The sequence below is a fragment of the Caretta caretta genome, chromosome 4 (genome assembly GCF_965140235.1).
Source record: "Caretta caretta isolate rCarCar2 chromosome 4, rCarCar1.hap1, whole genome shotgun sequence".
NCBI classification, from domain to species: domain Eukaryota; kingdom Metazoa; phylum Chordata; order Testudines; family Cheloniidae; genus Caretta; species Caretta caretta.
Window position 1 is genome coordinate 149284428 of NC_134209.1, and position 27304 is coordinate 149311731.

At 46.1% G+C, this 27304-nt stretch overlaps 1 protein-coding gene across 6 annotated transcripts in view; it reads left to right on the forward strand.

The window, feature by feature from the left end:
- The window catches only part of SFXN5 (sideroflexin 5), a 175960-nt gene that overhangs the window by 139303 nt on the left and 9353 nt on the right, over window positions 1-27304 (forward strand). For 5 of the 6 annotated variants that reach the window (XR_012668249.1, XR_007356156.2, XR_012668250.1 and 2 more), the window contains one exon: window positions 7371-7488. The exons of the other annotated variant lie outside the window; for it this stretch is intronic. Coding sequence is in view for 1 of the 5 variants with exons in the window: in XM_048846425.2 (XP_048702382.1) it covers window positions 7371-7488 (118 nt within the window). In the remaining 4 variants the exon portion in view is untranslated. The remainder of the gene's footprint in view (window positions 1-7370; window positions 7489-27304) is intronic. 6 annotated transcript variants of the gene reach the window in all.

A 27304-nucleotide genomic window follows, 5' to 3' on the forward strand; every position in this document is an offset into this window, starting at 1 on the left:
GCTCAGAGAAATGGACATGGGGTTGGAGACTGAGCTCCCTCCTTGAGGAACAAGTGAAGGCATGTTAGCTGGATGGCATTTCAGCTGCCTGGGCTGTGTCCAGTCTGTAGATATCAAGTGAACCTCGGTCTCCAGCACATCTGTCACCAGCATAGAATTCCCTTGAAAACACCTGGGAAGTGGGGAAGCTGCAGTCACTTTGATAATTCTGTTCTAGGCAGCAGAATGATCTTCTGTCCAATCCCAGGAGTGCAGTTACATCTTTCAGCAGCATTTGTATAGTGGAGAGCAGAGAGGTGGTGTCAAGATTTTAACAGGAACTCACACAATAATTTCTCCCTCCCTCTCCCTTAACCTGTGATCCTAGTGTCTTGGGGTTTGTGTGCTGTGTCGGAGAGGAGAACTGGGAATCAATTAATTTGTTTTTCGAGTTAAACAAAAAGGGTTTCTCGTAACCAGAGCCAAAGAAGGTGGCAGAACCTTTTGGCAAACAGAGTTGTACGAGAGACCCTTGGCTGGAAATCTTTATACTATAGAGTGTGTGAGTAGGGCTACTGGTTTGATTGGTTCATGGGGAGGATTCTAGCTATTTTTTCCTATATTGGTCCTTATACCACACTCATTGCTGGAGTATCTTAGCGCCTTCCAGTAGAGCATTAAGCAATGTGACTGCACATCTGTCACATTTTTTGTTCTCTCATCCTCTTCCCAGAGTGTGTGCAGTGGAGTGTTTTCTTTTGGAGGGTTTATACACCCACACGTACATACGTTGCTATGTGTTTATATTAGAGATGACAAGGTCAACGACATGTTCCTAGCTCTTGGAATGGAAAGCGGTGAGGTTCATGGTGGTCCTTAGTTCCTGAGGGAGTTCATTTTGCCGTCTCCAACCGGCCCCTGAGAAACCTCTGTCTCCAGCACAGACAAGCTTTACCCTTATTTCAGATAGTTCCATTGTGCCAGAAGAGAAAGATCATTGATAACAGTCCCCATCCTGAAGATGTAGGCTCTTTAGGTAACCTCGGCCCAGGCTGTTGAGTGCTTTGAAGGTAAGGATTGAGACCTTGAACTTGATTTGGTAGTGCAGGAAGTGGAAGGCAGGTGTGATGTGCTCACGTTGCTCAGGAGATCTGCTACAGCGTTCTGTACCAGTTGGAGTTTGCTAAGGGCTGAAGGCTTCATGCCCAGGTATGTCACCTTGCTGTAGTCCAGAAGGCAGAGGGTATAAAGTTCAAGACACTGGTTATATCGTTTTAATCAAATATCCTTAATTCTGCAATAAAAACAGTTGAGCACCATTTTATGCATAGTTGAAAATCATCTCAAGCCACTGACTGGGCAAGGCACCAGCAGAGTGCCTTTGCAATAATTTATTTTTGGTAGTGTCCAGAGTGTACCCAGAGCTTTCCAAACACTTTGCAAGGTTGGTCCCTGTCCCAAGGAGCTCCCAGTTGAAGGGCAGTCAGACAAGTAGATAGAGGTGAGGGAAAGGGGGAACAACAACAGGGAATTTATGTACAAGTCAGCTCAGTTCACTGTAGGTTGCCCAGCAGAAGTGGGTCTTCAAGAGGGACTTACATGCAGGCAAGGTTGGGGCTCTGTGGGTAAGCTCCAGGAGGTCATACCGTGCACAGTGGGCCACATGGAAGAAGTCACGGGGTCACTGGGTGAGAAACTGGCCAGTGGTCCGATGAGGCTGGTAATGTCGGCAGAGTGCAGGGGCTAAGGGGAATGCTTAGAGAGCGGCAAAGTTTTACCACCCTGAAGATGAGAGTTTCTTTTCTCTCTCAAGCTCCCACTCAGCCCAGATTTTAACGTGATAGGTGTCCAGGAATGCAGTTAAATGGGCTCAGCATCACGGCCACATGCACCCATGCCATGCTGAGGCTCCCACATGTCATAAGTTGAAGCTGTTTTTCCTTTTAAAAGGAAAATCCTGGAGTCCCTGGCTCCCTTGACAGCTGCCTTATCGCAACCAAAGCACTGTATTCCATTGGGTGACCCTCAATGGAGGGGTGGGGATGGCTTGTAGGGCATCTGGGGGAAGCTTCCCCTGGGAACTGATTTTGAAAATAGAGGCCATCCAGCTGGCAAAATAAGTGTGTTCATCAGGTAGATTTTTCTGATCTCTAGGGATAAGTTGCTTGTGGCAGGGGTGGGTTAGCAGGATCCAGATATGGGACAGTTCCATCAAGGACAGGAAAATCACACCATCCATTCCTTTATTTTGGAGGTGCAGTTTTAACAAGGGGTTCTGAGTAGCCCCCTCCTGCCTGGGATGTGCCTCAGGATACTTTGGGCTTTGACCCACAAGAAATCAGCATAATGTTCCTGCCCCATTGTAATTCCCAGTCTCTCATAATGTACGTATTAGCTATGATCCTGTTTATATTAAATACGACAAAACCCACAGAATCTGTCAGTCGGGAGATTTCAGTTAACTCCTGTCATATTTAGTTTAGCATCTAACACCTTCTTCTAGGCAAATACAGCTCTGGTTCACTGAACCTGATAACTCCTTTTTAGTACACCAAGTGACTTCCATATGGAATAAATTACAGTACCTCCTGAAAAACACCAGAGGCAGCTGCCAAATTATGCAAAATTTAAATCACTAATGAACAATGTGATGAAAGTTGAATGAAGGTGTATTTACAAGATCTACAACACACTGTGTCTGTGGAGCAGATGTACTGTCTGCATAAGTTGATATATAAGTGTATATATACACACACACGTGTATATATATATACACACACACAGAGATATATATGGGATCTTTAAGGTCTTTGTGTTTTAAATACATGTATCTCAGAATAATAATTTATACCTGAGCTCAGTGAGCCAGAAGCTCCTCATGATGTCATTGGCTTGCTTGGATCCACTGTGCGTCAGCCGCAAGATGCCAAAAAAGTAGGCCCCAGGGAATTTTGAGGGGGAGTAGTCAGACAAAGCTTAAAAAGAGAGGGAGAGAGACAGACAGAAGGAGAAAAGTGGTGGCAATGGCAGGAGGAGAAATACTTTGCACATACATAGTGTCTTTCATCCAAAGATCAATTTGCAAATGTTAATTGTGCTTCGCAGTCGAGCGTGAGAAAGGCAGCGCTGCTGTGTGCCTCAGAAATGGGAAGAATGGGATGTAAATATGATCATTTTGCAGGAGCCCAGACAGAGGAACAGAAGAGGCAAGGCCCACATTTTCAAAGGCAGCTTCTAATTCTAGGTGCTTTGTGTTTGGGTGCCCAGCTTGAGGAACACTGGCTCCGATTCACCATAGCTGTGCGCCTTGAGAGTTGTTTGCTCCAGTACAAAGTGGGTATAAAACACTACTGTTCTGATTTGCTAGTGTTTTGCCCTCATTTTCCACGGGTGTAAACGACAATGCAAGATGCAGGGCAGCAACGTATTGGGCTCAATGCATCTAAAGCTGAGCACCCAAAAATTGGAGCAACTCAGAATTAGAGACCACTTTGGAAAATCTGTGCTGATCTGACATATTCTGAATCACAGAGGGCTCAAGTGGGATATCCCTACTTGCTCTGAGTCGTACCAGATTCCACAAGTAGCCTTGCTGATTTTAATGGAACTACTGATAGTGCAAGGTACTGTTCGTTCCCTGGGAGTACGATCATCGCAATCTGGCCTGAAGCATGTCAGGGCTGGTCTACACTAAAAAGTTACAGTGGCTTTGGTACGTCTCTCCAGGGTGTAGTTAAAGACTGATCTAACCCCCGGTGTAGACAGTGCTAGGTGAACAGAAGAATTCTCCTGTCGATCTAGCCAGTGGTGCTGGAACAACTTGTAGTGGGGGTGCTGAAGGCAGAAACCACGTATTTGGGTTGTTGTTACTTCTTCAAGCCAGGGGGTGCGGCAACACCCCCCACGCCTCTAGTTCCAGCCCCTAAGGCCCTAGCTACCCCCTCTTGGGGAGGTGGATTAACTACAGCAGTGGGCGAACCCTTCCTGTGGCTGTAGTGTCTTTGCTGACGCGGAGCTGCTGTATCGGTGTAAGTGTAGACCCACAGTCTCAGTGGCAGAGCTGTTAACAGGACCTAGGAATCTCGACTTCCAGTTCGGTACTTTAACAGCTGAGCAAGGCTCAGAGTTTAGTTACCTGGAAATAAACTAGTTCACTATTCAACAAACAGTGAAGTAATTCCTTTATCTGGTACGAGATGATTGCTTTGCAAATAGGAGATTGTGGAATATCTAGCAATTGAAATCAGATGTAGATTTTAATGGTGGGGGAGCCAGCTGTTGGGATATTAGACAGCATTTCAATTCCCTCTCTGCAAAATGCAGAAGACAATATTTAGCTAAATGTTATTTTGAAAACTGATTTGAGGACAAAGATCCTAAGGGCAGAAGAAAAGTGATCCCTTCTCCACTAATTATGAATCATTTATCCTGAACTTCACAAATTTTAGAATCCGAGTCCCAATTAAGACATTACACTTCATGTGTTAATTAGTTTTTTTTTCTTTAAATCAAGCCATAACTCTTCTTAATTAGGAGGTTATAGCCACTGTAATTTGAACTGGCCTGAGTTTAAAACACTCCTGGAAGTCACACCTGGGAGCTGTACCAGTGATCATTTTAAATTGGTTTAGTTTTGACTTGGGTGATTCTAAGGACCCCAACAGGGCAGTAATTAAAAAGGAGGCAGCTTCCAAATTAAAGTGCCAGGGTGGTGTAAGCAATGATGTCTGGGTTCTAAACTGTACTCCATGGAAGCCAGAAAGAGGCCAGTCTCTACAAGTTTCTCAATAAGGGCTCTAATGGATCATGACATTTTAAGCACAAGTTGAATGCATCTGTTCCCGCAATCTCCTCTCTCTCAGAGAGAGGGGACCAGTTATCCACTTTTCATTGCTGGTTTCAGAGTAGCAGCCGTGTTAGTCTGTATTTGCAAAAAGAAAAGGAGTACTAGTGGTACCTTAGAGACTAACCAATTTATTTGAGCATAAGCTTTCGTGAGCTACAGCTCACTTCATCGGATGCACTGTATTTTCCACTGAATGCATCCGATGAAGTGAGCTGTAGCTCACGAAAACTTATGCTCAAATAAATTGGTTAGTCTCTAAGGTGCCACTAGTACTCCTTTTCTTTTTTCATTGCTGGCAATTCTTGAAGGCTCGTTTTCCTGTAGAATAATCTTAGAACTTTGTTATAATATAATTAAGAGCCTGGTCCTGAACCTCTTAGGCAAACACAACCCCTGTTGCCTTCTGCAGGAATTCTACCTAAGCATAGGCTACAAGGATTGTGCTTAAATTCTTTTCCAGGCTACTGATCCCAAAATGGATGAATATTGGATAATATGGGCCCAGCTTGCACAGTGCACACTTAATGTAGAGCATTGTTGTCTCCACTCACCATTAGTGAGGAGTTACGACTCTGGAAGAGAAAGGAGCGATGGTTCATTTACACCAGCTCAGGGTCTGGCCCTATTTTTATTCCCAAGCTTTACTCAAAGGAAAAATAAAAATGCAGCTCTCAGCCATCACCATTAGCGAGACTGAGAGAGCCTCAGGTGCGCGGCTAGCCATTTCTCTCGAGGTAGAGAGCTGTTTTGCTTGCTGCCGTTGGTGACATTACAATGCTGTCTTGCGCACAGTTCGGCTGATCAGAGAGCCAAATGGAAAGAAGAATTGTGAAAAGCCCCGAGTGATGATTTTTAAATGGAGAGTAGGAAAGGCACTGGACTGGCACTCAGGAGAACAGAGTTCCCTGCTGATCTGCTGGATGACCTTGGTCAAGTCCCTTCCCTTCTCCAGGCCTTCATTTCCCCTCCCACCCTCGGTCTGTCTTGCAGTTAAGGTTGTAAGCTCTTTGGGGCAGAGACTGTCTTTATACTATGGGTCTGTCTTCACTGCAGAGTTCACTCAGGATTGTTCTCTGGTCTTGTCCCTAACCCCCATCCTGTCCACATACAAAGCCCTCTCACCTGAGTTTGGTGGTGCTTCAAACCCAGGCTAGCTGGCCCGGCAGGGTCTGAGAGTTCGAGCCTGAGTTCTGCTTTCACTCTTGCCGGTAACCCACCCGCTTTGCAGTGAGGACGCAGGCTTGAGTGCTGATTGTCCTCTGGTGCCTTCCCACAATTCCTCCCCCTTGTGCTCAGAAGGACTGACAAGTTCTCCCACAACTCATGGGGAAAGAATTATAGAGTGGCTCAGCTTACTGCAGTGCAAAGAACCATGGGTTATGTCCCCAAAAGTCCTGGTGACACACACCGGGGAGCACAGTACCAGTGAGGATACCGTAACTCCGGTATTATGTCTTGGCAAGGCGGCAGCTCTCACCCAGGTGCTCAGATGCAGGTACTGATCACCCGAGTTAATTCTGCAGTGAAGGTAGGTATAGCCCGGGTGTCTGGTCCGTGCCCAGGACAAGGGCCTCTAGCACCTGCTGTAACACAAATAGTCAATAATAGCTTGAGGGTAGGAAAAGCTACTGTATGGGCCCTCTAAGTTGGTGTATCTTGCACAGAGCAGTAAGAAAAGTAACCAACAAGAAGGTATACATCAAAGAAGGCCCACCATACTTCAGCTGCTATGTGCATAAGTTACACATTGGAAAGTGCACATAAGGAACTCTCAGTTGGAGTAAGGGGGAGGGACTCACCCTTGTGTTGTTTTCTCTTAGCTGGCTACGGGAGAATTCCCTGGTGCAGGCACTGTGAAAGGCAGCCACAAACACCCCCTGTGGAGGGCATGTCAAGCTGGGGCTGGGAACAGGAGGGGCATGGTATGGCTGAGGTCATAGCAGATGGCACTATGGTTATTTTGAGCAGCTCCAGGTTATGTGTTGCAGGGCTGCCACAACTTACAGAAATTCCCTCAGTTATGGGGCCACAGCAACCCCCTGTTAGCCCAGACAGCTTTGTGTGCTGGGTCCCGAAGGGGCTCAGTATGCAGTTGCACCCAGGGAGTCCAACCTACACCAGCCTAGGCACATCACCTCTGAGTTTGGCCAGTTCACTTTAATGGAACTACACAGGCCTGCAGGATTGGCCCCTTGTGTGGGCATAACTCCCTGTGGGACAGATTGTGGTGCTTGTATTCACTGTGAGTAGCCTTGTCCTCTGTGAGTGGGTCCCATTGATCTCATTAGGACCACTCCCAGAGCAGGGTATTGCTCAACATGAGTAAGGGCCAGAGACCTGGTCCTTTCTCATGAATGTTTTGGCAGGGAGTCCCGAGCCAGGGAGACGGTCGGATCTCGAGGTGGGATTTGAGTCAGTCACAGACAGGGAGACCGCTCCACTGCTCCTTATGCAGCGCTAACAGAGCAGCAGAGCTTGTCTGGACGATGGTACGGGGTAACCTGGTGTGTCTGTCAAGCTAACAAAGCCTCACTCCTCTTTACAGAACGTCTCTCCTGCGAGCCCGTCCCCGGATGGTTCTCCCAGTGCAAGGCTTTGTGTGCCTCGCGGCCTTTGGCCTGGCTCTTCCCTTGGCCATCAGTCTCTTTCCACAGATGTCGGAGGTCAGTGCATGTCTAGTCTGTATCACACTGTGCAGCGCGAAGCAGAGGAGTGGTACCTCACACCATCAGTAGCTCCTTTGAAGTCACTGCAACGTGGCAGCTTGTTTGCCTCACACAGCTGATGGTGGGCGAGATTTTATCAGGTGATCTCCACCACAGCAGCCAACAGGATCCAAAACCTCACACAGTCTAAGGCTTTTGGGGAAGCCCCCAGCCAGAAGAGTCAGCGGGAAGGTTGGCTGTTTCTAGCCTAGGCGTACAAAGAGAATGTTGACTTGGCAGCTTAGAGCAGGAGTGGCCAACCTGAGCCTGAGAAGGAGCTGGAATTTACCAAGGTACATTGCCAAAGAGCCACAGTAATACGTCAGCTGACCCCCCATCAGCTCCCAGTGCCTCCCACCTGCCGGCAGCCCTGCCAATCAGTGCCTTCGCCTCCCTCCCCACACCTCCCACCAGCCGCAATCAGCTGTTTCACATGTGCAGGAGGCTGGAGGGGGTGGGGGGAAGGAGTGAGGGCATGGCAGGTTCAGGGGAAGGGGCAGGTGCCTTGGGGAAGGGGTGGAGTGGGGGCAGGGCCTGGGGCAGAGCTGGGGGTTGGGCAGTGAGCATCCCCCGGCACATTGGAAAGTTGACACCTGTAGCTCCAGCCCCGGAGTCAACGCCTGTGCAAGGAGCCACCTATTAACCTCTGAAGAGCCACATGCAGCTCTGGAGCCACAGGTTGGCCACCCCTGCTTTAGAGAGAGGGTATGCATGCAGATGTGGGTTTGGTATGTGGAGAACACAATGAATCACAAAAGTCGATGGCTCTGTTGAATGTTTGATTGCTACCAGGCCTTCCTGTTCTTTGAGAGTCAGCTGTTGTCCCCTTGACTTAAATATGGGCTTGATCTTGTGATATATATGGCCTCCGGGGTGCACATCACAGCTTGCTCAGCACATGGCAGTGCTCACATTGTCGGTAACAATGGCTGGATGCATACAGAGAGGCATGTTCATCTTTTATGATCATGTGGGTTTTCCTTTCCTTTAGCTGGCGATTGGATCCTACAACAATACCTGCCTTGGGTGATCAAAAAAAGGGGTTGTGATTTTGTTATATTTATTAAAAGGATTTGATTCCTGAGGTTTGGATTAAATTAAGTGAAGGCTGAAGTTAACCAGTGATGAACTGAGTAGAAAGTCCTATGTTCCATGCCAGAAATATACGGTTTAAATTCAACACACGGCACCATTCCTGTTTGGCCTCCCATAGGAGTTAGTTGATTCACCCACTCCTGTCTTGAGGCTGTGCAGTAATCAGTTTTAACACATATTAATTGCAGGGAAGAGCAGGGACACAAAACATTTAAATGAGGCATTTAAAAAAATGTACCTTGAAAGCATCTTCTCTGCTTGTACTTAAAGGGTAGCAGCTGTAGTCAAAAGAGTAACGCTGTAAAGATGATATTCTGGCCCTCCATAGTTACTCTCTTTCAGTGATTCTAGGTCAAAAGTGCCCCGTTCACAAGTCAAATGATGTTTATGGTTCTACCTGATGGCCCTGACAGCTCACCCTGGGCTCTGAGAGTCAAGCTGGGTTCATTCTCTTTCATTAACATCCATAGTAAAGATCTGCAGTCAGAAGTGCCTCTTTTGTTTCTGGTGCATCAGGAAGAACACAGTCTTGCTCACCCTCCCATGTCTGTGTTGTCTCCGGAGTGTTCAGGTAGTGAGCGTTTGTTTTTGTCTATAAAGCAAGCCTCTATGACAGGAAGACACACAAGGAGCAGATACGTGTTCTTGTGGCTTCTCAGACCATTCCACCTTCTCCATTTCATCTCTAGATTGTATCTTCAGGGCAGGGACTGCCTTTGCTCTGTGTCTTGTGCAGCACAGTGCACACTGTTGGTGCCTAACAACAAGAATATGTTAGGTTGTGTCAGATTTCACTTTTCGGCCAAAAGCCACACTTCAATGCCAGTTTGATGTTCTCTTGCTTACGGGGTCACCAAAATGCCAGTCAAAAAAAGATGGGATACCCAACTGTTTTGTAGCGGAAACCATTCAAGTAAAACCGGAACTGGGGTCCAATCACAACTGCCACTGAAATTACTTGGGCCGAAATTCCTTGGGATAGTCATTAAGGCTTAAATTTTCAAAATTGTCCACTAATTTTGGGTGACTCATTGTTTGGGTCTCCATCTTAAGGCACCTAAGGCCTGATTTCCAGAGGCAATGAGCACCCAGTCAAGCCAGAGGTATCTAAAGTTTGTTATCCAAAAGTTGAAGCATCCAAAATTATATGCCCTCTGTGAAGATTTGGGCCTTAAAAAAAGAAAAAAAAAGTCAGTGCCTTAGTTTCCCTATCTGAAAAATGAGTCTAACAATGCTTACGGACATCTGTAAGGCTCTTTGGGTGAAAAGTGCTATTACTGATATTTTGGTCTGACAGGGTATATTAATGTTAATGGCCATATCAGTCCCCGCTCTGTTTAAATTACAGAGAAACATTAATGTCTATCTTGCATCAAAGATTATTACAATTGCAAACAATGGGGACTTTTAAAATGGTACAAAGATTAATTGAAAGTGACCTTCTAAAAGCAAAAACAGTGTTATCTACAGTGTAAACATGAATCAGAGCTGATTAGCCGCTAAAACAGACTGATGTGCTCTCTGCCCACGCATCGTGTCAGTGAAGGGAAGCCATTACAGCCAGTGGGGTATTGCTCATTATCCACTGGGTTCTCAGCTCTGGTCCCTCAGCTTCAAGAGAATTAAGGTCTTGCTGTGGGAACTTGAGGTATCAAGCATTTTTATATTCAGTCTTAGACTCCCAGTCTTTTAAAAAGTGTTTCCATTTACTGAAGGGTGTGTGTAATCTCCAATCCTGGTGAATCTGATTCCAATCTGTTTAATGGCTGATGAGCTTTGGAGACCTTCAGAACCTAGGAAGTGAGTGGAGTAGGTCTGTTCTCTAAAACCGTAATCGCTTCAGAGCCAGTTCTTCACAGACTTGGCTAGTTCTCCTGTCACAGCCCATCAGTCCTGAGTCTCAATTCAGGATCTGAGTGTGTGATGTGTTTGGCTTATGTGTGTTCACTAGTGGCCCACAAAATCTGCCAGACCTGCTTCCTCTTCCAGCTATGCTTCCTGTGTGTCTGGATATGAACTCTTTGCCCAGTGCCACAAGTATTTGTTTTGTTTGTGGAAGTAGTAGGTGTAAAGCAGCTATAGATTGGACATTAGAGGCAGTCTGCTTGTAACAAGCCATGGAGCAAATGATTGGCAACAGGAGTATAACCAGGGTATTCAGCTCCAAAGACACCATGGTCCAAAGAGGGACCATTTAAAATAACAGTAAATGAGCCAAATTTGACTCTGTTATGCACGTACTACCCTATTGACGTCAGTGAGTAAATGAGCCTAGCAGCTGATTCACTATTAAGCTCTCTCTTAGTTTAGGAGCTTCAACAGCTTTCTGTCCTTAATTTAGTTTAGTGGGCTGAAGGGAGAAGCCTTGTTCGTTTAATGCATTTATTTTGATTGTACGGAGCTCCCATTGTTGACTCTGAGCACTTTACAAAGCGTTCAAGAAACAGTATTGCACAGAGTTAAAGCCCTGGAACAGATTTAAAGGGGTGCCCCAGAAACCTATGCAAAAGCCAGAGATCTTAATAGCAATTCCTATCACCAAACCTCTGCTTCCCCATCCTGTCTAACTGCTTGCTCCCCATAAGCCTCAGAAAAATGGTGAGTTTTGCCACGTTCTGAAGATTAATGAAGCAGGCCATTTGGCTGGGTTTTTTTAAGCCGTAAGATTTGATTCTGCTTTTGTTTACACCAACGTAGGTCAGAAGTAGCTGCCTCAGAGTCAGTGGAGTTACACCAGTTCAAAGCCAGTGTAAGTGAAATCAGAATCTGGCCTTAAAACTGTCCACGTAGACATTAGAATAGTAACCCTTGAGTTGATCAACCAAGCTTTGGGAAAGTCAGTGCATTGAAACTGTCTTGGACCCATATCTCGTCAAGAGCAGAGCCCCAGGTGTTTTCTGATTCACTTCATACTGCAGACCTATGCTTCAGAAGCTCAATTTTCTTTTCTTCTGTTTCTAGCCCTTATGGTTGAGAAGATAACTCTGAAAACAGAAACCAAGTGTACACCAATGCAGTGATGTCTCCCTGGGTCTGCAGCAAGCCTAAAATATTATGGGAATATGGTGGGAATTATCCCATTAATCTCAAGAGGGTGTTGACTCTGAAACCTAATTGCAGCACTAAGTATTGCGCTGCAGATCGCTTTAGCAGAAATAGCCAGCTAATATTCTTAGCTCACAGTCTCAAACTGCTTCCCATGCCTCTCGCAGCACCTCCTGCCCAGCTGCTGTAACCTACAGCATACTCACTGACTGTCCCTCCAGTGCAGTTATGCATTGCCTGTTCAAACATCTGCAACATGTCCAACGCTGAAAATGGGAATTGCATAAAATCAATTGAATTCAGCATCCCAATAAATAAGCCAGGGGCTGCCCTACTGAGTTCATTGTTCATGTACATATTTAATTAACTCAAACCCTTTATTTTCTATTTGGAAATTGTGCAGCAGTTTCTTTTAGACTGCTTCACCTGCAGAGTCCAGGGATCTCGCAGCAGAACCCAGGTCCAGCATGCTGTGTAGTGCACGGGGCTCTGGTTACAAGGGCTGAAGCATCTGGAAGAGGAGTCAGTGACAGAGAGACCCAGGCCCCATCACAGGCTCAGTTTAAAGACTTCTAGTAGCTGACTAGATGTAGGACAAACCATCACCAAGAATGAGGCTGATTGCAATTGAAATTCTTTTCTTAAAAATAATCTTCCCTTCAGATCTCCAGGGCAAGAGGAAAAACATCTAAAATACAAGACTGAGCTATTGTTTTCCAATCTGTTTCAGCCTTCATCTTGTTGGCAGGCTACATTAGAAAAGCAAAAGGTTAATGAGCCAATGTGCAGTGGGATTATTGCAGTAAAGATGACAGTGAACCAGTAATTACTAATTAGATGCAGTTTAACAGGAGGAACAAGTGAAATCTCCTCTTCACCAACTGTCAATAATTAGCAGTTTTGGTGAGGTTGAAATGTGTCCACAGTTAAAAGGCTGATTTTTTAATGAAATGGCACTTGACAAAAAGAGCTGTATGGAGGTCACAGACATAGCCCTTCAGAAGCATCCTTATATCATACTTAGGAGTGAAATCAGATGCAAGGCAACAGGGGTTCTCCAAGCAACCATCTCTCCCTTAGGACTGCCTTGCTTGAGGGGATTCTCTACAGTAGTTTTGTCCAATTTGTAGAGGAGTGGGGGAAAGGATTTGCCAGCTGCTGCGGGTGGGGAGATGTTTAAGAAGTGAGAAGTATGGTGGTTTGTCTTTAGTCCCAGGCATGAGGGATGGTGTCCTTTGATGCTGATGGCTTTAGGCAGCATAAAAGCTCATTAGCCAAAACCGACATTTATGGTCAAGGTTGGCCTTGAAAACTGCCCTTCTTGTGACAAGTGCCCGGAGATCTTGAATGTCCACAAGTGTTAGAACCTCAGTTTTATGTGCCAGCTGAAAGACTATGATGTACACTTCAGCAGATCCACAACTCCAGTAGCCAACGCTTTCCTGGGTCATTGGTTCGGTACCACTCCTTGGGAAAAGCAATCACCTGCAGAAATTCCAGCACTTCTTCCTGCAGTCTTAAGATGTTCCTGGGAGAGCTCCTTTCTATGTACTGACCTAGCCCAGTTTAGGAATATGAAGGGATCTCAGTGCAAGAGAGCGCTATTGCAAACCAACAGAATGACTCATAGACAAGAGTAACTTTAGTTTCTAATGCTGATTCAAGTTTGTTGTAATTCGTGAACCCATTTAACTTCCGATGTAACTCCTTTGACTTCAGTGGTGGTCCACCAGGGTTGAATAAGACCCTGTGTGTCGGCTGGTCCCGCTGCTGTTATGAGCTGTGGTGGGCTGGAGATAAAAGCTGTGGTATTTGGAGCTGTATCAGGTTCAGCTGTGGGTGACTAGTGGAGGATGGTGGGTGTTCATGTTTGGAGTAGATGGGTAGGGGTGGACTAACTTCTGACTGAAGTTAGAGTTTGAATGAGTGGTCCCTGTCCAGTGAAGGACAGAAGTATAGTACCCCATCGGAAGGGGGAAATGAGGGCAAGGATGGTGATGTAGCATCTGCTTGGGGTATAGCAGAGTGACCCCCACACACAGAAAAAAGGGCTGCAAGTGAGTGAGTGTATAGGACTGAAGTGTAGGTTACCTGCTCATCCTTTCAACTGATGAAATAATGGAAATCTAGACACCCTGCTGTAAGCAGATATTGGACAACACACACACGGCTCTCACATTTTTTGGTAGCAGGCTCATGACTTTATGGTTTTATCTGGCTTGGGACTCCTGGGCTTCGCTTGAGTTGAAGTAACTTTTGACGGGTGGGAGGGCTGAAGGGACACAACCCACAACCTTTATTATTCTTCACATAGCGGCAGAGAAACCATTTCATTCTGCATAGTGTTAGGATCATGCCCTAGCTATTAGCCAGGATGGGCAGGGATAGTGTCCCTAGCCTCTGTTTGCCGGAAGTTGGGAATGAGCGACAGGGGTTGGATCACTTGATGATTCCCTGTTCTCTTCATTCCCTCTGGGGCACCTGGCATTGGCCACTGTCGGAAGACAGGAGACTGGGCTAGATGGATCTTTGGTCTGACCCGATATGGCTGTTCTTATGAGCTGTGGAGGGGATCTTGTCGTCTCATTGGGCCATTCTTTACCTTTTATTTTGGCATCTGGGACTATTTAATTTAGATGGAAGGATACATCTTCTCTACTGGACCCCACCCCAGTAACCACAGGGACGGAGCATGGTCTACTGGTTAAAGCATGGGACTGGAAGTCAGGAGACCAGTGTTTTAGTCCCAGCTCTGATTCTCTGTGTGATCCTGAGCAAATCACTTTGTTCTCTGTGCCTCGGTTTCCCCATCTGTAAAATGGGACTAATACTGACCTACCTCCCAGGCCTGTTATGAGGCTTAACTGTCTTTTCACCAGAGCAGCTGGAAGCTCTTTATAGAGTGCTCTAGACTGACAAAGTGCTAATAGTCCTAAATGCTGACGTCTTTCACATTTTCAGTCTTTTACTGAGTGGCTAATTGGATTAATAGGCTCAGAGAGGGTCACACGGCACAGCAGAAATATTGGAATATATAACTCAGAAAGGGGATTGCACACTAAAAACTATAGTTTGCGGGACAAGAAAAGTTCCCACTATTGGCCTGAGGCAGCAAAGCATATCAGTTCAAAACGGCAGACTAGACCCTCTGTCAGAACTGTACAGCCTGCTTGTCAGAAAGGTTTCGATCAGCCTTGATTTAAAGCAGAAGGTCTTTTGCCCATTTGTTTCTTTGACATTTCAATTCCCACCCATCCCTTCCTTTCTCCCTCCCATCAACCTTTTCCAAATAAGATGACAAAGCAAGAAGAGATTTGAGAAAACAACTTGCCTCGTTCAGGCAATCTCTCTTCTCTCCAACTCACTTGCTCGCTCTTTCTCATCTCTTGTTTTCTTTCACCTGCACCAGCTGTTCCTCTGTCTGAGGGCAGGGTTCACAGACCTGGCATGCATTTCCTGAGGAGCCAGATTTCACATGCTGTTTTTCCTTTGGCCTTGCCCTTTGGCCTTCCCTTCACACCTCCACTCCACTCCCCCTATCCCACCTTAACAGCCTGGCATCTGCAGAACACCTTTGCTGCAAAAACAACCAGGGCAAAAAAAAAAAATCACAGTCGCTCGCTTCCTGTAGAGCAGATTCCTCCAACGACTACACCCTTTCATTTCCATTGAATTGTGATGCTCTCGGAGGCTGCTATCTGGGAGATCATTAGTACAGCAAGGTGCCATGCGTTCTGAAGGCATTAAGAAACACCCAGCAGTGAGTACTGGAGCATGTAAAAAGCACCAGCAGAGAGCATGATTGTTCAAACTGAAAGGATCTTTTTTTAGTTCTCCAAGGAAATAAGATGAGATGAAATGTTGGCAATAAGAATCAGAAAACATTTTCCATGTCAGTTCCATGTGTTGCAAATACCCCGCAACTGTTCCTCTCCCACCTAGCTCTGACCCTTGTGTCCACTCCTCCTTTCTCCCCTCCTATCACGTGGAACTGCCCTGTCTATGCCTATGCTCCCCACCGCCAACAATGACTCCATTGTCATGCAGACGGGAAGAAGCCCTGAGCTGCTACTCTACTCTGAGCTAAGCAGCTGCTGAGCCAAGTGACTTCAGCCATTTGGTTCCTTCCTGCTTCCAGCCTGCCCTCTGCTCCAGTCTACTCCAGAGTTGACTGCATTTTAATGGGGAAGCTGTGTGCAGAGCATTTGTAAAGGCAGATGGCATATCATCAGAACAGTATTCATAATTTCCAAGGCTAGAAGGAACCACTGTGATCATCTAGTTTGACCTCCGGTATAACACGGCCCCTAGGACTTCCCCAAAATAATACCTATTTGAACTAGAGCATATCCTTTTAGAAGAGCATCCAATCTTGATTTAAAAATTGCCAGCGATGGAGAATCCATCACAGCCCTTAGTAAATCATTCCAGTGCTTAATTACCCTCACTGTATCATTCCTTCTAGTTATAAAAAGCCCAAGGTACCAATGATCACAATTATCTGACCGAATCCTTTGGCGTTATTTGAAACTCTGTTTTTGAGAATGTAGCTGGGGCGAGAGAGGGGAATACATTGGTGAGGTGTCAGATTGCCTCACTTCACCAGCCCACTCCTCCTCCTCCTCGCCTCAGTTGGACAACATCCACACTTTCCAGGTGCCAACCTATTGGCAATAATTTCCCAGAAGCAGCATCTGCCTCCACAGCAGACTCCTGGGAGTTTTTCTTGTGGGCAGCCTGTGGAATCTCTTTAGAGCCTTGTTACTATTAAAGTAACGCGGGAAGCCCCATGCTTCCAGCATAAGTCTGTGCAGTGTCCTGAGTCATGCTTCAGCAGGAGAGAAAAATGCATTGCCCCTTCAATATGGAAAGAAACTAAAGTTTATAAAATGAAGAGGCTTTAATAGCTATGGAGCTGTATCTAGCTATCTATCTAATCCCTCTGTCTATCTGTTTTATACTGCTGCTCATCTCCGTAGTATGTCTGAGCACCTTCTATGTAAACTCCATAGCAATAGCAAAGTCCCTAGTGAAGTTGTGGCCACTTCTCCCGTTGTGGGGTACATGGCAGGTTGCCAATTTCAATCTAACCCAGACTGATAGCAGATGGAAAATATTTCCTGGTGGCAGCTTGGAGACTTGTGTAAAATGAGTTGAATGGTCAGAATCCAGGTTCTAGTGAGCAGGCATCTAAGTCACAGTTGGCACCTAAATTGTCATCAGTTGGGGTTGAATTGATTAATGGCTGACTTGCCTTGTTCTCTCTCAGTGACCAGCTTGGGGGACCCACACCTCCCTCCTGCCCTGGCTGAGCCTGTGTTGTTGCAGAGAAAGAGATGGAAATTCTGTCTTCCGAGGTTCCTGTTCCCAGCACGAGTTGCTCTTCGTACATTCTTGAAAATGAGGCAGCAGTTGAGCAAGACGGTTTGATTTAGAAATGCCTCTGTGCACCTGAGTGTAATTACTAGACACACTGGCATTTCTCCTCCCTTGAATGTCACAAGTGAGCAATATTCAGGTTTATTCAGCGCCCAGGTTTTTGTTCCCATGCCCCTGTCCAAACAACAGGGACGTGTGAGCAGGTCGATCTGTGTTTTGACGTCTGTTTACGATAGTGGCCACTTGTTTCCTGACCCACCCACCACATTTCTGCTCTTTCCGTGGGTTGCCTTTGAAGCTCGAAAGCGCACCCTTTCCACCCACAGAAACTGGCCCAATAAAAGACATTACCTCCCCCACCTTGCATCTCTGCCTAATACAGGCCTGTCACCGTTGCTTCCAATCTCCCATTGAAATCAAGTCCAGGTGAAGTTAATGAAAGAGAAGGGTGCTCAGCACCTTGCAGGATCAGGCCCTAAGCCTGTAACCTTGATCCCTAGAGCAGTAGTTTGAAGAATTGCCTTGAACTGAACAGTTATTTGTGGTCATGTAATGTGGGTGGGGAGAGAAAGAACCCCTTTGTACTGCACAGAAGGCTTCAATAACAATGTCAGAAAGGGATCTGGTTTCATGTTTATATCTCTGTCCCTGGGATACAGGTTCAAGTATGTAAACTATCCATCCTGCAAGCACAAACTCCTGCAGGTGTGTGGGTGCTGGTGAGCATAAAAAACATTCCTGACACCATCTCTTTTAAGGAATCTTCACCTCCTGATAGCTATAAGCCATTAAGAGTCAAAGGAAAGAGCTGACATCCCACAACTTTAGGTAAACAGCTAAACATTAACCCTTAAAGAGGCTTGAAAGCCATACTTAAAAGGCACTTTATGGAAAGAAACCATTTTTCCAGGGCCTGCTAATTGCCTTCTTTCTTCAGGACATTTCTCAACGGTCCCTTACTCAAAGAGATGGCTGCTGTGCCTCTCCCCACAAGTGCAGTGGCCATACTCCAAGTGAGGTGTTAAGGACACATGGCTTAGCAAGGAGAACTGTTCCAGATTTGCTTGCCATAAGAAGAGTTGGTTAATATATAGAAGTTCCAACTAACAAATCAAATTTCCCAAAGGCAAGCAATTATAGTCACGCCCATTGGCCTTTCTAACTGTTTGAGGTTTGTGGTATATTCCTGATAGTCCAACTCTTTGTCCCATCCAACAGAAGGAGACACACTGAAAGCGTGAGATTCTTAAGCAAGGGTAGCCTAGAATTCCTCCTTACCTGTAAGGAGTTAAGAAGCTCAAATAACTTGGTTGGCACCTGATCAAAAGGACCAATGGGGAAAGAAGATACTTTCAAATCTTGGGGGGATATTTTGAGGGAATAGGAACTCCAAGTGGTCCTTTCCCTGATTCTTTGTTAAATCACTTGGTGGTGGCAGCGTACCGTCCAAGGGCCAAGAATTTGTGCCTCAGGGAAATTTTAACCTAAGCTGGTAGAAATAAGCTTAGGGTGTCTTTCATGCGGGTCCCCACATCTGTACCCTAGAGTTCGGAGTGGGGAGGGAACCCTGCCATGGTGGTAGCGGTGGGATCATGTATGGTTATGACAGCCTCTCAGAAGCTACAGCAGCTTCTCTAAATCCTGTAATATCCATCATGCTATCCTTGGTGTTCCCTCCTAGTATAGCATATACCTGCAGAGATTTTATATTCACCCCCAAACAGCCAGGAGTGTTTTCTCCTGCGATGCAATCTGTGTGAGGGATTCTCCTTAAAATGGACTTAATCTGGTTTTATTGCTCATTTTCACCCAAAGAGAAAAATTGCCACTGTCAGAACTATGTGCTGCTGATGCTGCAGATTGAGAGAGAAAGGAGTTGTATGCAGTGTTTTTGTAGCCATGTTGGTCGCAGGATATTAGAAAGACAAGGTAGGTGAGGTAATGTCTTCTACTGGGCCAACCCACACACCTGCAGGAGTTTGCGCTTGCAGGATGAATAGTTTACATATTTGAACCTGTGTCCCAGGGACAGAGATAAAAACATTAAACCAGATCCCTTTCTGACATTGTTACTGAATGAGAATAAAACCCTAATGAGAATACAAGATATTTTATTCCAATAAAAGATATTATCTCACCCACCTTGTCTCTCTAGAGAAGGGAGTTGGTATTCACTCTTCTGTCTTTCAACACTTCAAGAGACAATGGCACTTGCTTGAAACACTGTGACTTCATTTGTCATCAAGGAAAGCTTCCATTATACCGCTGTAGGTTTGGCTAATGAATAGTATAAAAATACCAGTTTCGTTTCTCTAATACTTGTTACTCCACAGCACACTCACTAATCACATCATTGAGACGCAGCTCCCTTCGGAGTGTAATGTAGCCTTGTTTAGCTAGGCAGAGCAACACCACAGCAGAGGACAGGAAGTGAAGAAGCAAACTGTGTCCACTTGAAACCACTGGGAACGTGGGAGTTAGATTGTGGGAATCTGATCCTTCTGAATGTCCTTGTTTCTTCAACAGGGATTCACAGGGAGAAAATGCCACCTATTGAACCACCAGTGCCACTTTGTGTAGCACCCCGCATGTAATCTTGGCAGTCGTGCTGAAAAGCTTGTATGCTTTGGGCCACATTTTGACACTCGTGTGCCTGAAGTTAGTGATTTCAGTGTGGGTGCTCAGCACCTCAGAAAATCAGGCCATTGTGATTCTTGGTGCTTAAATGCAGATGTAGATGCCTACTCTGAGCATTGAGATGTGAAAGTGTGGGCCTTTATATCCATCAAAAGAGGACAAAAGTCAAACGTATCTGTATGTGCTGGGGCTTGTATAACCCATTCCAGTAAACAAAGAAGGGCTGCTTCAGAACCCGAGTCCTGCTGGTTTGGTTACAGACGGTCCGTGGCCTTCCCCAGAATGCAATCTCTACCACATAAACTTCCTGATCTCCTCACTAGTGAGTAAGGAATCTCTCCCCATACAATCTACGTTAAATGCCCCCACACAGCTGACTTCAGAAGGACTTCCTCTTGGGAGGGGGGGAGTTCTCAGCCCACTACAACAGCTGACTTTAAGGTCAAACATACATGGTTCTGGCTTGTGCCGGCCTCTGATCTTAAAAGAGACATTTTCATAGGACCGGGGTTGGGGCAATCTCCAGTTGTTGGCTAGCAAACAGTTGTCTTTATGTGCATTTATCTTCCGCTGTCCATGCGGCAGACATAATCAGGACTTCCCTGCAGAATGAACAAACTGGGGCAAAATTCTTCTTTTTTTGTTCCACGTGAAAGGGCATCAGAAGCCCTGCCCTTGACCAGTTGTGATTCTGTCCCTTCATCTGGTTTGCCACTGCGTGGGAGGAAGTGCCCTGCCTTTGCCTTGGGGTCACCTGTTTTCTGTCTGCGGTGATGAACTTTGGGTTTTGATTCAGTCATGTGCGTAGGAATTGCCACTATGTGAGTGCTTGTAGGCAGTAACTTCACGTTACATGTGTTAACCTCTGAGCTTCTATCCTGCTCACGTCTAATGTGCTAATGGCTGCAGTATCTGTGGGCCAAACACAGTGCATTGTTGCACTTCAAAAGGACCATCCTCTTGTCCACTCCCTCCTTAATTTCACGCCACTGTCTTAGGGTCAGAGTGTTGCCAACTCTCACGATTTCACTGCAAGCTTTGCAATATCTGATATTTTTCTTAAAACCCCAACTCCTGAAGAGAAGTGATTAGGTAAGAATCTTGGCTTTCATTAATAAAAACCAAACTTTCTAGTCCTCATGATTGTGGAGAAAAATTTCAAAACATGTTCTGAGTGGCCCCAATGGCTCAGAAACCACTAGGCAAATAAAAAGATTTTTTTTTTTTAATCTCCTGGTTTTAATCCCACCTAAGGTGTGTGCATCAAACTCGGATACCAAGCACAGAGAAAGCATCTGAAACGGGCACAACGCTAGAGCCTGAATGTCCACGATAATCAGCTGCTGCTGCTTTTTTTCGGTAGAAAAAACTGAATGTAAAATTCGCTTCTCGGGGTGACATTTTTTTTTAATATCAATCTGAGAATAAGCATCCATGGCCACATGGTAAATCCCTGAACAGAGACATTGGATAGAAGGAGCCCTAAATTCCCCCACTAACCCTCCACATGAAATTTACAGGTAAATTACGCTAGTGAGATTTAAAGCATGTTATTCTCTAAGTGGCCATCTATCATTATGCAAACCCGATCTGCATTGAAATGGGTAAAAAGAAAAGGAGGACTTGTGGCACCTTAGAGACTAACCAATTCATTTGAGCATGAAGAAGTGAGCTGTAGCTCACGAAAGCTCATGCTCAAATAAATTGGTTAGTCTCTAAGGTGCCACAAGTCCTCCTTTTCTTTTTGCGAATACAGACTAACACGGCTGTTACTCTGAAAAGTGAAATGGGTAACCCCTTAGCAGTCAAAAGGATTGTGTGGAAAGCTTCCCTTCACATCCCTCTGCCAGTGCTGCTTATGCCCTGCCTGGAGCACTTCCCGTTCCCACCATCCCAACCCTGCAGTGGCGAATTAGCCACTGGGCCAACAGGGCCTATGCCCAGGAGCCCCAGCTAATTGGGGGGGCCCTGAAAAATGGGCACACCCCAACCCACTCTGCCCACCCAGCACTTCTGCCAGGGAGCGAGGTCAGGGCATGGGTGCTTGCCTCACTCCGCCCACCCGGTGCTCCTGCAGGGGAGTGGTGCAACCCTCCGTACCCCAACCCAGGTCCCCGGCAGGAGTGCTGGGCAGGCAGAGTGGGGCCAGCCCCCTCGCACGGACCCCATTTCCCAGCAGGAGCGGCGGGGGGGTCAGAGGTGGAGGAGACTGCAGGTGGAAGGGGTGGGGAGAGGCCCCCACTTGCTCTAGCCCAGGGCCACCCTGTACCTATGATGAATGTGACCAACGCTGCCCACTGGGTCCCCCTTTAACCGCCACATCAAGACTTCGCTTTTGGAGCCCTTCACAGCTTCTGCTCTGCCTACATCTCAGACTTTGTCTCCTATTGTGTCTCCCCGGGCCTCTGCACACCACCGGTGAGGCCCCTCTCAATTCCCTGTCCCTTTCCTTCTCCTCCATTTGTGGGCATTTCCCCACATGGCACAGGGCACCCTTTCAATCCCAGACATCCCAACCTGTCAAACTTCACAAGAAGTAAGCTTGTATTTTTTTTAAAAAAAAACTCAAAATGGAAAAATAACGAGTGTTTTTTAAACAATTCTGGCTCTCTGGTGCAACCTGACTTATTGCTTTCTTTTAGGCTGTAAGCTCTTTGGGGCAGAGGCTGTATCTCTGTGTACGGAGCACTTTGCCAGCTCTAGCCAGATTGCATGATGGCTTTGTGATGCACATTAAGGTCCCTCCCGGAGGAGGATGAAAGCACACGTGTAACAGCCTATTCCTTGTATCCCCCCCTCCAAGCCCTCGAGCTTTCTCCTTTAACACCTTGAAGGGGGGTGGGGGGGAACGGACTGTTTTCTAGCCACTAATGCAAAAGCAAAAAAGCACCTTGGCGATTCTTGACTTTCCCTTCATCACCAGACAGTATTGAAAGCTCTTAGGGAATGTCATTCCTCCATTTCAAATTCCATACTTTAAAGTGCCAAACAAAAGGCCATGATCAAAGCAGAGTCAGAAAGAAATGAGTCACTAAAGCCCTCGATAGCACAAAGTAATCACTGGCTAAATGGCTTGGCACCCAGCAGCTGTGCAAGTATCTTTGATCCCTGCATTTCTCGTGTATCCAGCCTCACTTCCCACAGTTTATGCTTTTGTTTGGTTACGTACATTGTGCCAAATCTATGCATCATTGTTATTAACTATGCTGCACATCACAGCCACTCAGAACTTCCTGGTGACATCCAGATCCTCCTGCTCCAAAAGCCTTTGAACTACGGGTGAATCTGTTTGGTATGAGCAGTATAAGGCCGATGACATATATTCAGGCAGTTTTGATTCCTTCCAGCAGAGGGCATGGGGGAACACAGAAGCCTGTTCATTATGACACTTGTCAGTGAGACCATTTAAAGAATGATCCACCTGAGTTTTCTAAGCTTCATGGAGAAAATTCAGTATGAAAAAATGTTGGGGTCTTTCCCACTCTTTCACTCTACATACTGGTCATTGTTTATGGGGATTTGTGGAATGACCCAATTTGCTGATCCACATAATGGAGGAGAGAGAGTTGACTTATTTGTGAGAGAGAGAACACCTCAGATAGGGAATGTGGCTGTCCAGGAAGTGAAGAGACCCCCATGGTACAGAAGTGCCGTAGAGAGCATATTTCTAGTTGGTGCCCGAGGCCGAGAGGGTTAGCAAGCCTAACACATCCCCATAGCTCTTCTTCCGCTGTTGGGGCTACGGATGCTCCTGGCGTAAGTGCCATCCATAGGTGGCTCGGCGGAGGCTGAGCGCCCCCTCCTGCAAAGGACACTGATGTGCATCTGTCTTCCTGCCACTGTTGCAGTGGGTGAATTTGGACCCAGCGATTTAGGGGAAAGCCGTCGTGGAAACCCTGCCACCTGTCAGAGCAGCAGAAAAATTAGCTGCCTGGCAAAAGTGGTTTGACATAGTCGAACAAACCCGCGCTGGGGAGCCTGGAGTCCGAGATATTTCCAAACCTTGCCACGTGACTCTGTGAAAATAACCTCTTGAAGGCCTGGGTCTGTTGTGTCTTACCACTGCATATAAAATACCTTTGTGTCTAGCAGCCAGTGCTACAGACTCATCCTGGGATCTGATAGTCAAGCCAGGCACTTTCTAGCTCTCCCAGCGTTGTCACTGTGACACTTTCTGGGGCTACCCAGGGTTGGGAGACACCTGACTGCCACCTGCCTTTAGGGCCAGGAAGCCTTGTTTGTGCCTGCCGTGGGTCTGCTCCCAACTCCACCTGCCACCAGGAACACAAGCACTGCTCTCTCTCTGCAGGTTAGTGACAGGCACACCCCACCTCCGAGCATCTCCCTGGAGGATCCAGCCCCATTCCACTGGACACTCATGATATTTCCAGATTCGCTGCTCCCAAAGGAATAGTACACCTCAGCTTACCAGTCCCACGTGAGATCACTGCTCTGCTTAGCACACAGAACATAGATATGCTTATAGTGAAAACAAGCCAAACTTTAGTTAACAAAGAATAGAGATTTGAGTGATAGCAAGTAGAAGGGACTGGTCTTTAACCTCAAGGGTTTAAGACCATAATTTCCAGGATAGATACTTTAACTCCTTCACTGTTATCAATATGTACATTTTTGAAATGATTATCTTGAGCAGTGAGCTACTGCCTCTTGGCAGAGACATCACATGCCACCCTTTGGCAAAATAATATGTATACAGGGAAGCCCTGTAAAACCCTATGCATCCCTCACACCATCTGTCAGTTGACACCAAGGGGTCCTTGAGCCACAGTCCCCAGCAATAAAGATTCTGCAAGCCACATTGTTACATCCATGCAATCTCATTGTCTCCACATTTTGTCTGTTGACTTCAATAGGATTGCCTGGGTAAAATTTGGCAATGCAAATTGGAATTCAATTAGCAGTTCTATTGGTGATGCATGACACAAAGTAGAATCAGGTTCCCGCTCCCTGTGTTGGCTTTGCAAGGGTCACAGTAGTAAAATGTAATAAAAGCTTATTCTGGCAGCAGATCTGACTTCTGGACACACCCAGGCATCAGGTTTGGTTAGTGAAAGGTGCCGTTTGTACAGTGTAACATTTCAATGCAGCCCACGCTCATTGCAGGCTAGTACAGTCAACCCACATGTGTTCTTACACAGCCAAATCCATGGTCATGCATCGTGGGGAAAGGAAAAGGCCCGGTTTGTAAAACCGAGGGCTAGAGTCTGGAAAGCAGTGACTCTGAAAAGGACTTGAGCTGAATGTGAGCTCCCAGGGCGACACAATCCTTGGATCCATAAACAGGGGAATCCTGAGTAGAAGTAGGAAGGCGTTATTACCACTATATATGGTAGTAGTGAGACCAGTGCATATTTTTAAAAGGATGCTGAAAAATTGGAAAGGGGTCAGTAAAATGTTATAAGAATGATTCCAAGTCTTGTAAACATGCCATACGTTGAGATCCTTGAGAAGCTCGGTCTATTCAAAGAAATGATAAAGAGGCTGTTTAATAATCGTTGGTAAGTACCTACAGAGGGAGAAGATTTCTGAAGGCAGAGGGCTCTTTAATCTAGCAGATAAAGGCACAAGATTTGGTGACTGGAAGTTTGAAGTTAGAAAAATTCAAACTGGAAATACGATGCAAATTTTTAACAGCGATGGTAAATAATCATGGAACAGGTGTGGTAAGATCACTGGGAGTCTTTAAATTGAGGTTGGATATCTTTCTAAATTATCTGTTCTAATTCAGTCAAAAGTAGTTTGGTTAGATGGAAAAATCACTGGTCAAGGTTCTTTGGCCTGTGTTATGCAGGAAATCAGACTAGATTACCCTAATATTCCCTGGCCCCATAGTAGATGTTATCAGTCTCTGCCCCAGGCCTTATAATCTATTGAAAAGTAACACGGGATGCAGTTATGGCTGACTTCCCTGTATCCAGCACTGGCAGGAAGTTGTTAATCAGATGGAATCATGATAAACACATGGAGATGATGGAGGAATTAAAAGCATGCAAGGTTTGTGCACCCCGACCCTGCAGTCTCCATTCAGGCAAAGTCAGAGCTTTGAGTGCAAGATTGGACCATTTATTTCCAGATCTTGCTCTTCCTTTCACTGCAACAGCTTGATGTCAGTGGGGCTGTACAGATGCCATAAGGAGAATTCTGCCCAGGAGTTTTGTGGAAGGGGAACTCTCCAAGCTGCTCTCACATTAGCAAATCCCACTTTCCTTCCTGATTCTGCCTTTTAACGAGAGAGAGTTTCAATTTTGGGGAGCTAAGGGGAGCTTCATGGAAGTTCTCTTTGATCTGAAGAGAAGAGAGCAGGGTTTGCTGTCTTTAAATGTATTTTTAATTGTTTTTCTTTTTTTGGAGAGCAGTCCTCAGCCTTATAAAAATAAACATGGCACTGCGGGGTTCTGGTTCCATTTTTGAATTTTATCCCTATTAACAATATGGTTTCATTTACTGTCAGTAGAAAAAAAAAAAGGAATTCTGAAATAACATGGGAGAGCTTTAGAAGCCAGTTACAGTCTGCATAGACCATCTTACTGCAGGAACGAAAGAGGATAAAAACCTACTTGATTGCTTGTCCATCTCCTGCAGGGTAGGCTGTGACTTCTTTGATTGTACAGCACCATGGACCCCGGGTCCTGTCTGGCATCTCTAGATGCTGCTGTAATACAGAGAATAATCATGCTCATCATGAGCTACAAGTACGCTGGATTTTAGCCGCATTTGTCTGAAAATGCCATTTGGTAGGTGCTTTGAGCAGGGGGTTGGACTAGATGACCTTCTGGGGTCCCTTCCAACCCTTATATTCTATGATTCTATGATTCTGGGTTCCACCATCCCATTCCGGGTGAATTCATAGATTATGGGGCCAGAACGGACCATTATGATCAATTAGTCTGACCTACATAACATGGGCCATGGATCCTCACCCAGCAAGTTCTGCATCAACACTTGTGTTTGAACTCTGCCGTCATCACCTCTCTTTTTACTCCTGCCCCATAGAACAAGAGAACCAAGCCCAGATCCCCTTCCCCCACCGCCTCATGATGGAGCCTCAGTCAGTACATGTTGACCCTCCCCTCTAGAAAACTGTTTTTTGGGGGTTGGGGTTTTTTTTTTTTTTTGGCTGAGCGATTAGCTGTATGCCAAATCCATCTGGTCCTGTCTCCCCTAGCTGCCTTCCATATCATTACAGGATCCCTGGCAGGAAGCCTAGACCTGTCTCCCTCCTTACACCCTTAGGAGCACATTCCTTTCTACACCTTTTCCTGAGCCGGGAGAGAAATGATTATCAACCCCCAACACAAAGCATCTGTTTTCTGCCTGCTTCTGCTTCACTGGACGCGCGTGTACGTTACACCCATGTCAGCAGCGAATGCAAAACACACACAACCCCCAACCTCGCAGACCCGCACACAACATGGGCTGATTAAACTTTCAGCTACCAAAGCCTGTATCACACGCTTTCTCTCTGTCTCCACAGTCCCAGCTGTGACCGCTGCACCATTTGTTCTGCCAGCCCACGCCAGCTCTTGAAGCCAGTTCTTTATCACCCCAATTAGCCTTGTCTGTACTGATTAGAGGAGAGAGGCTTCCACGGCAGGGG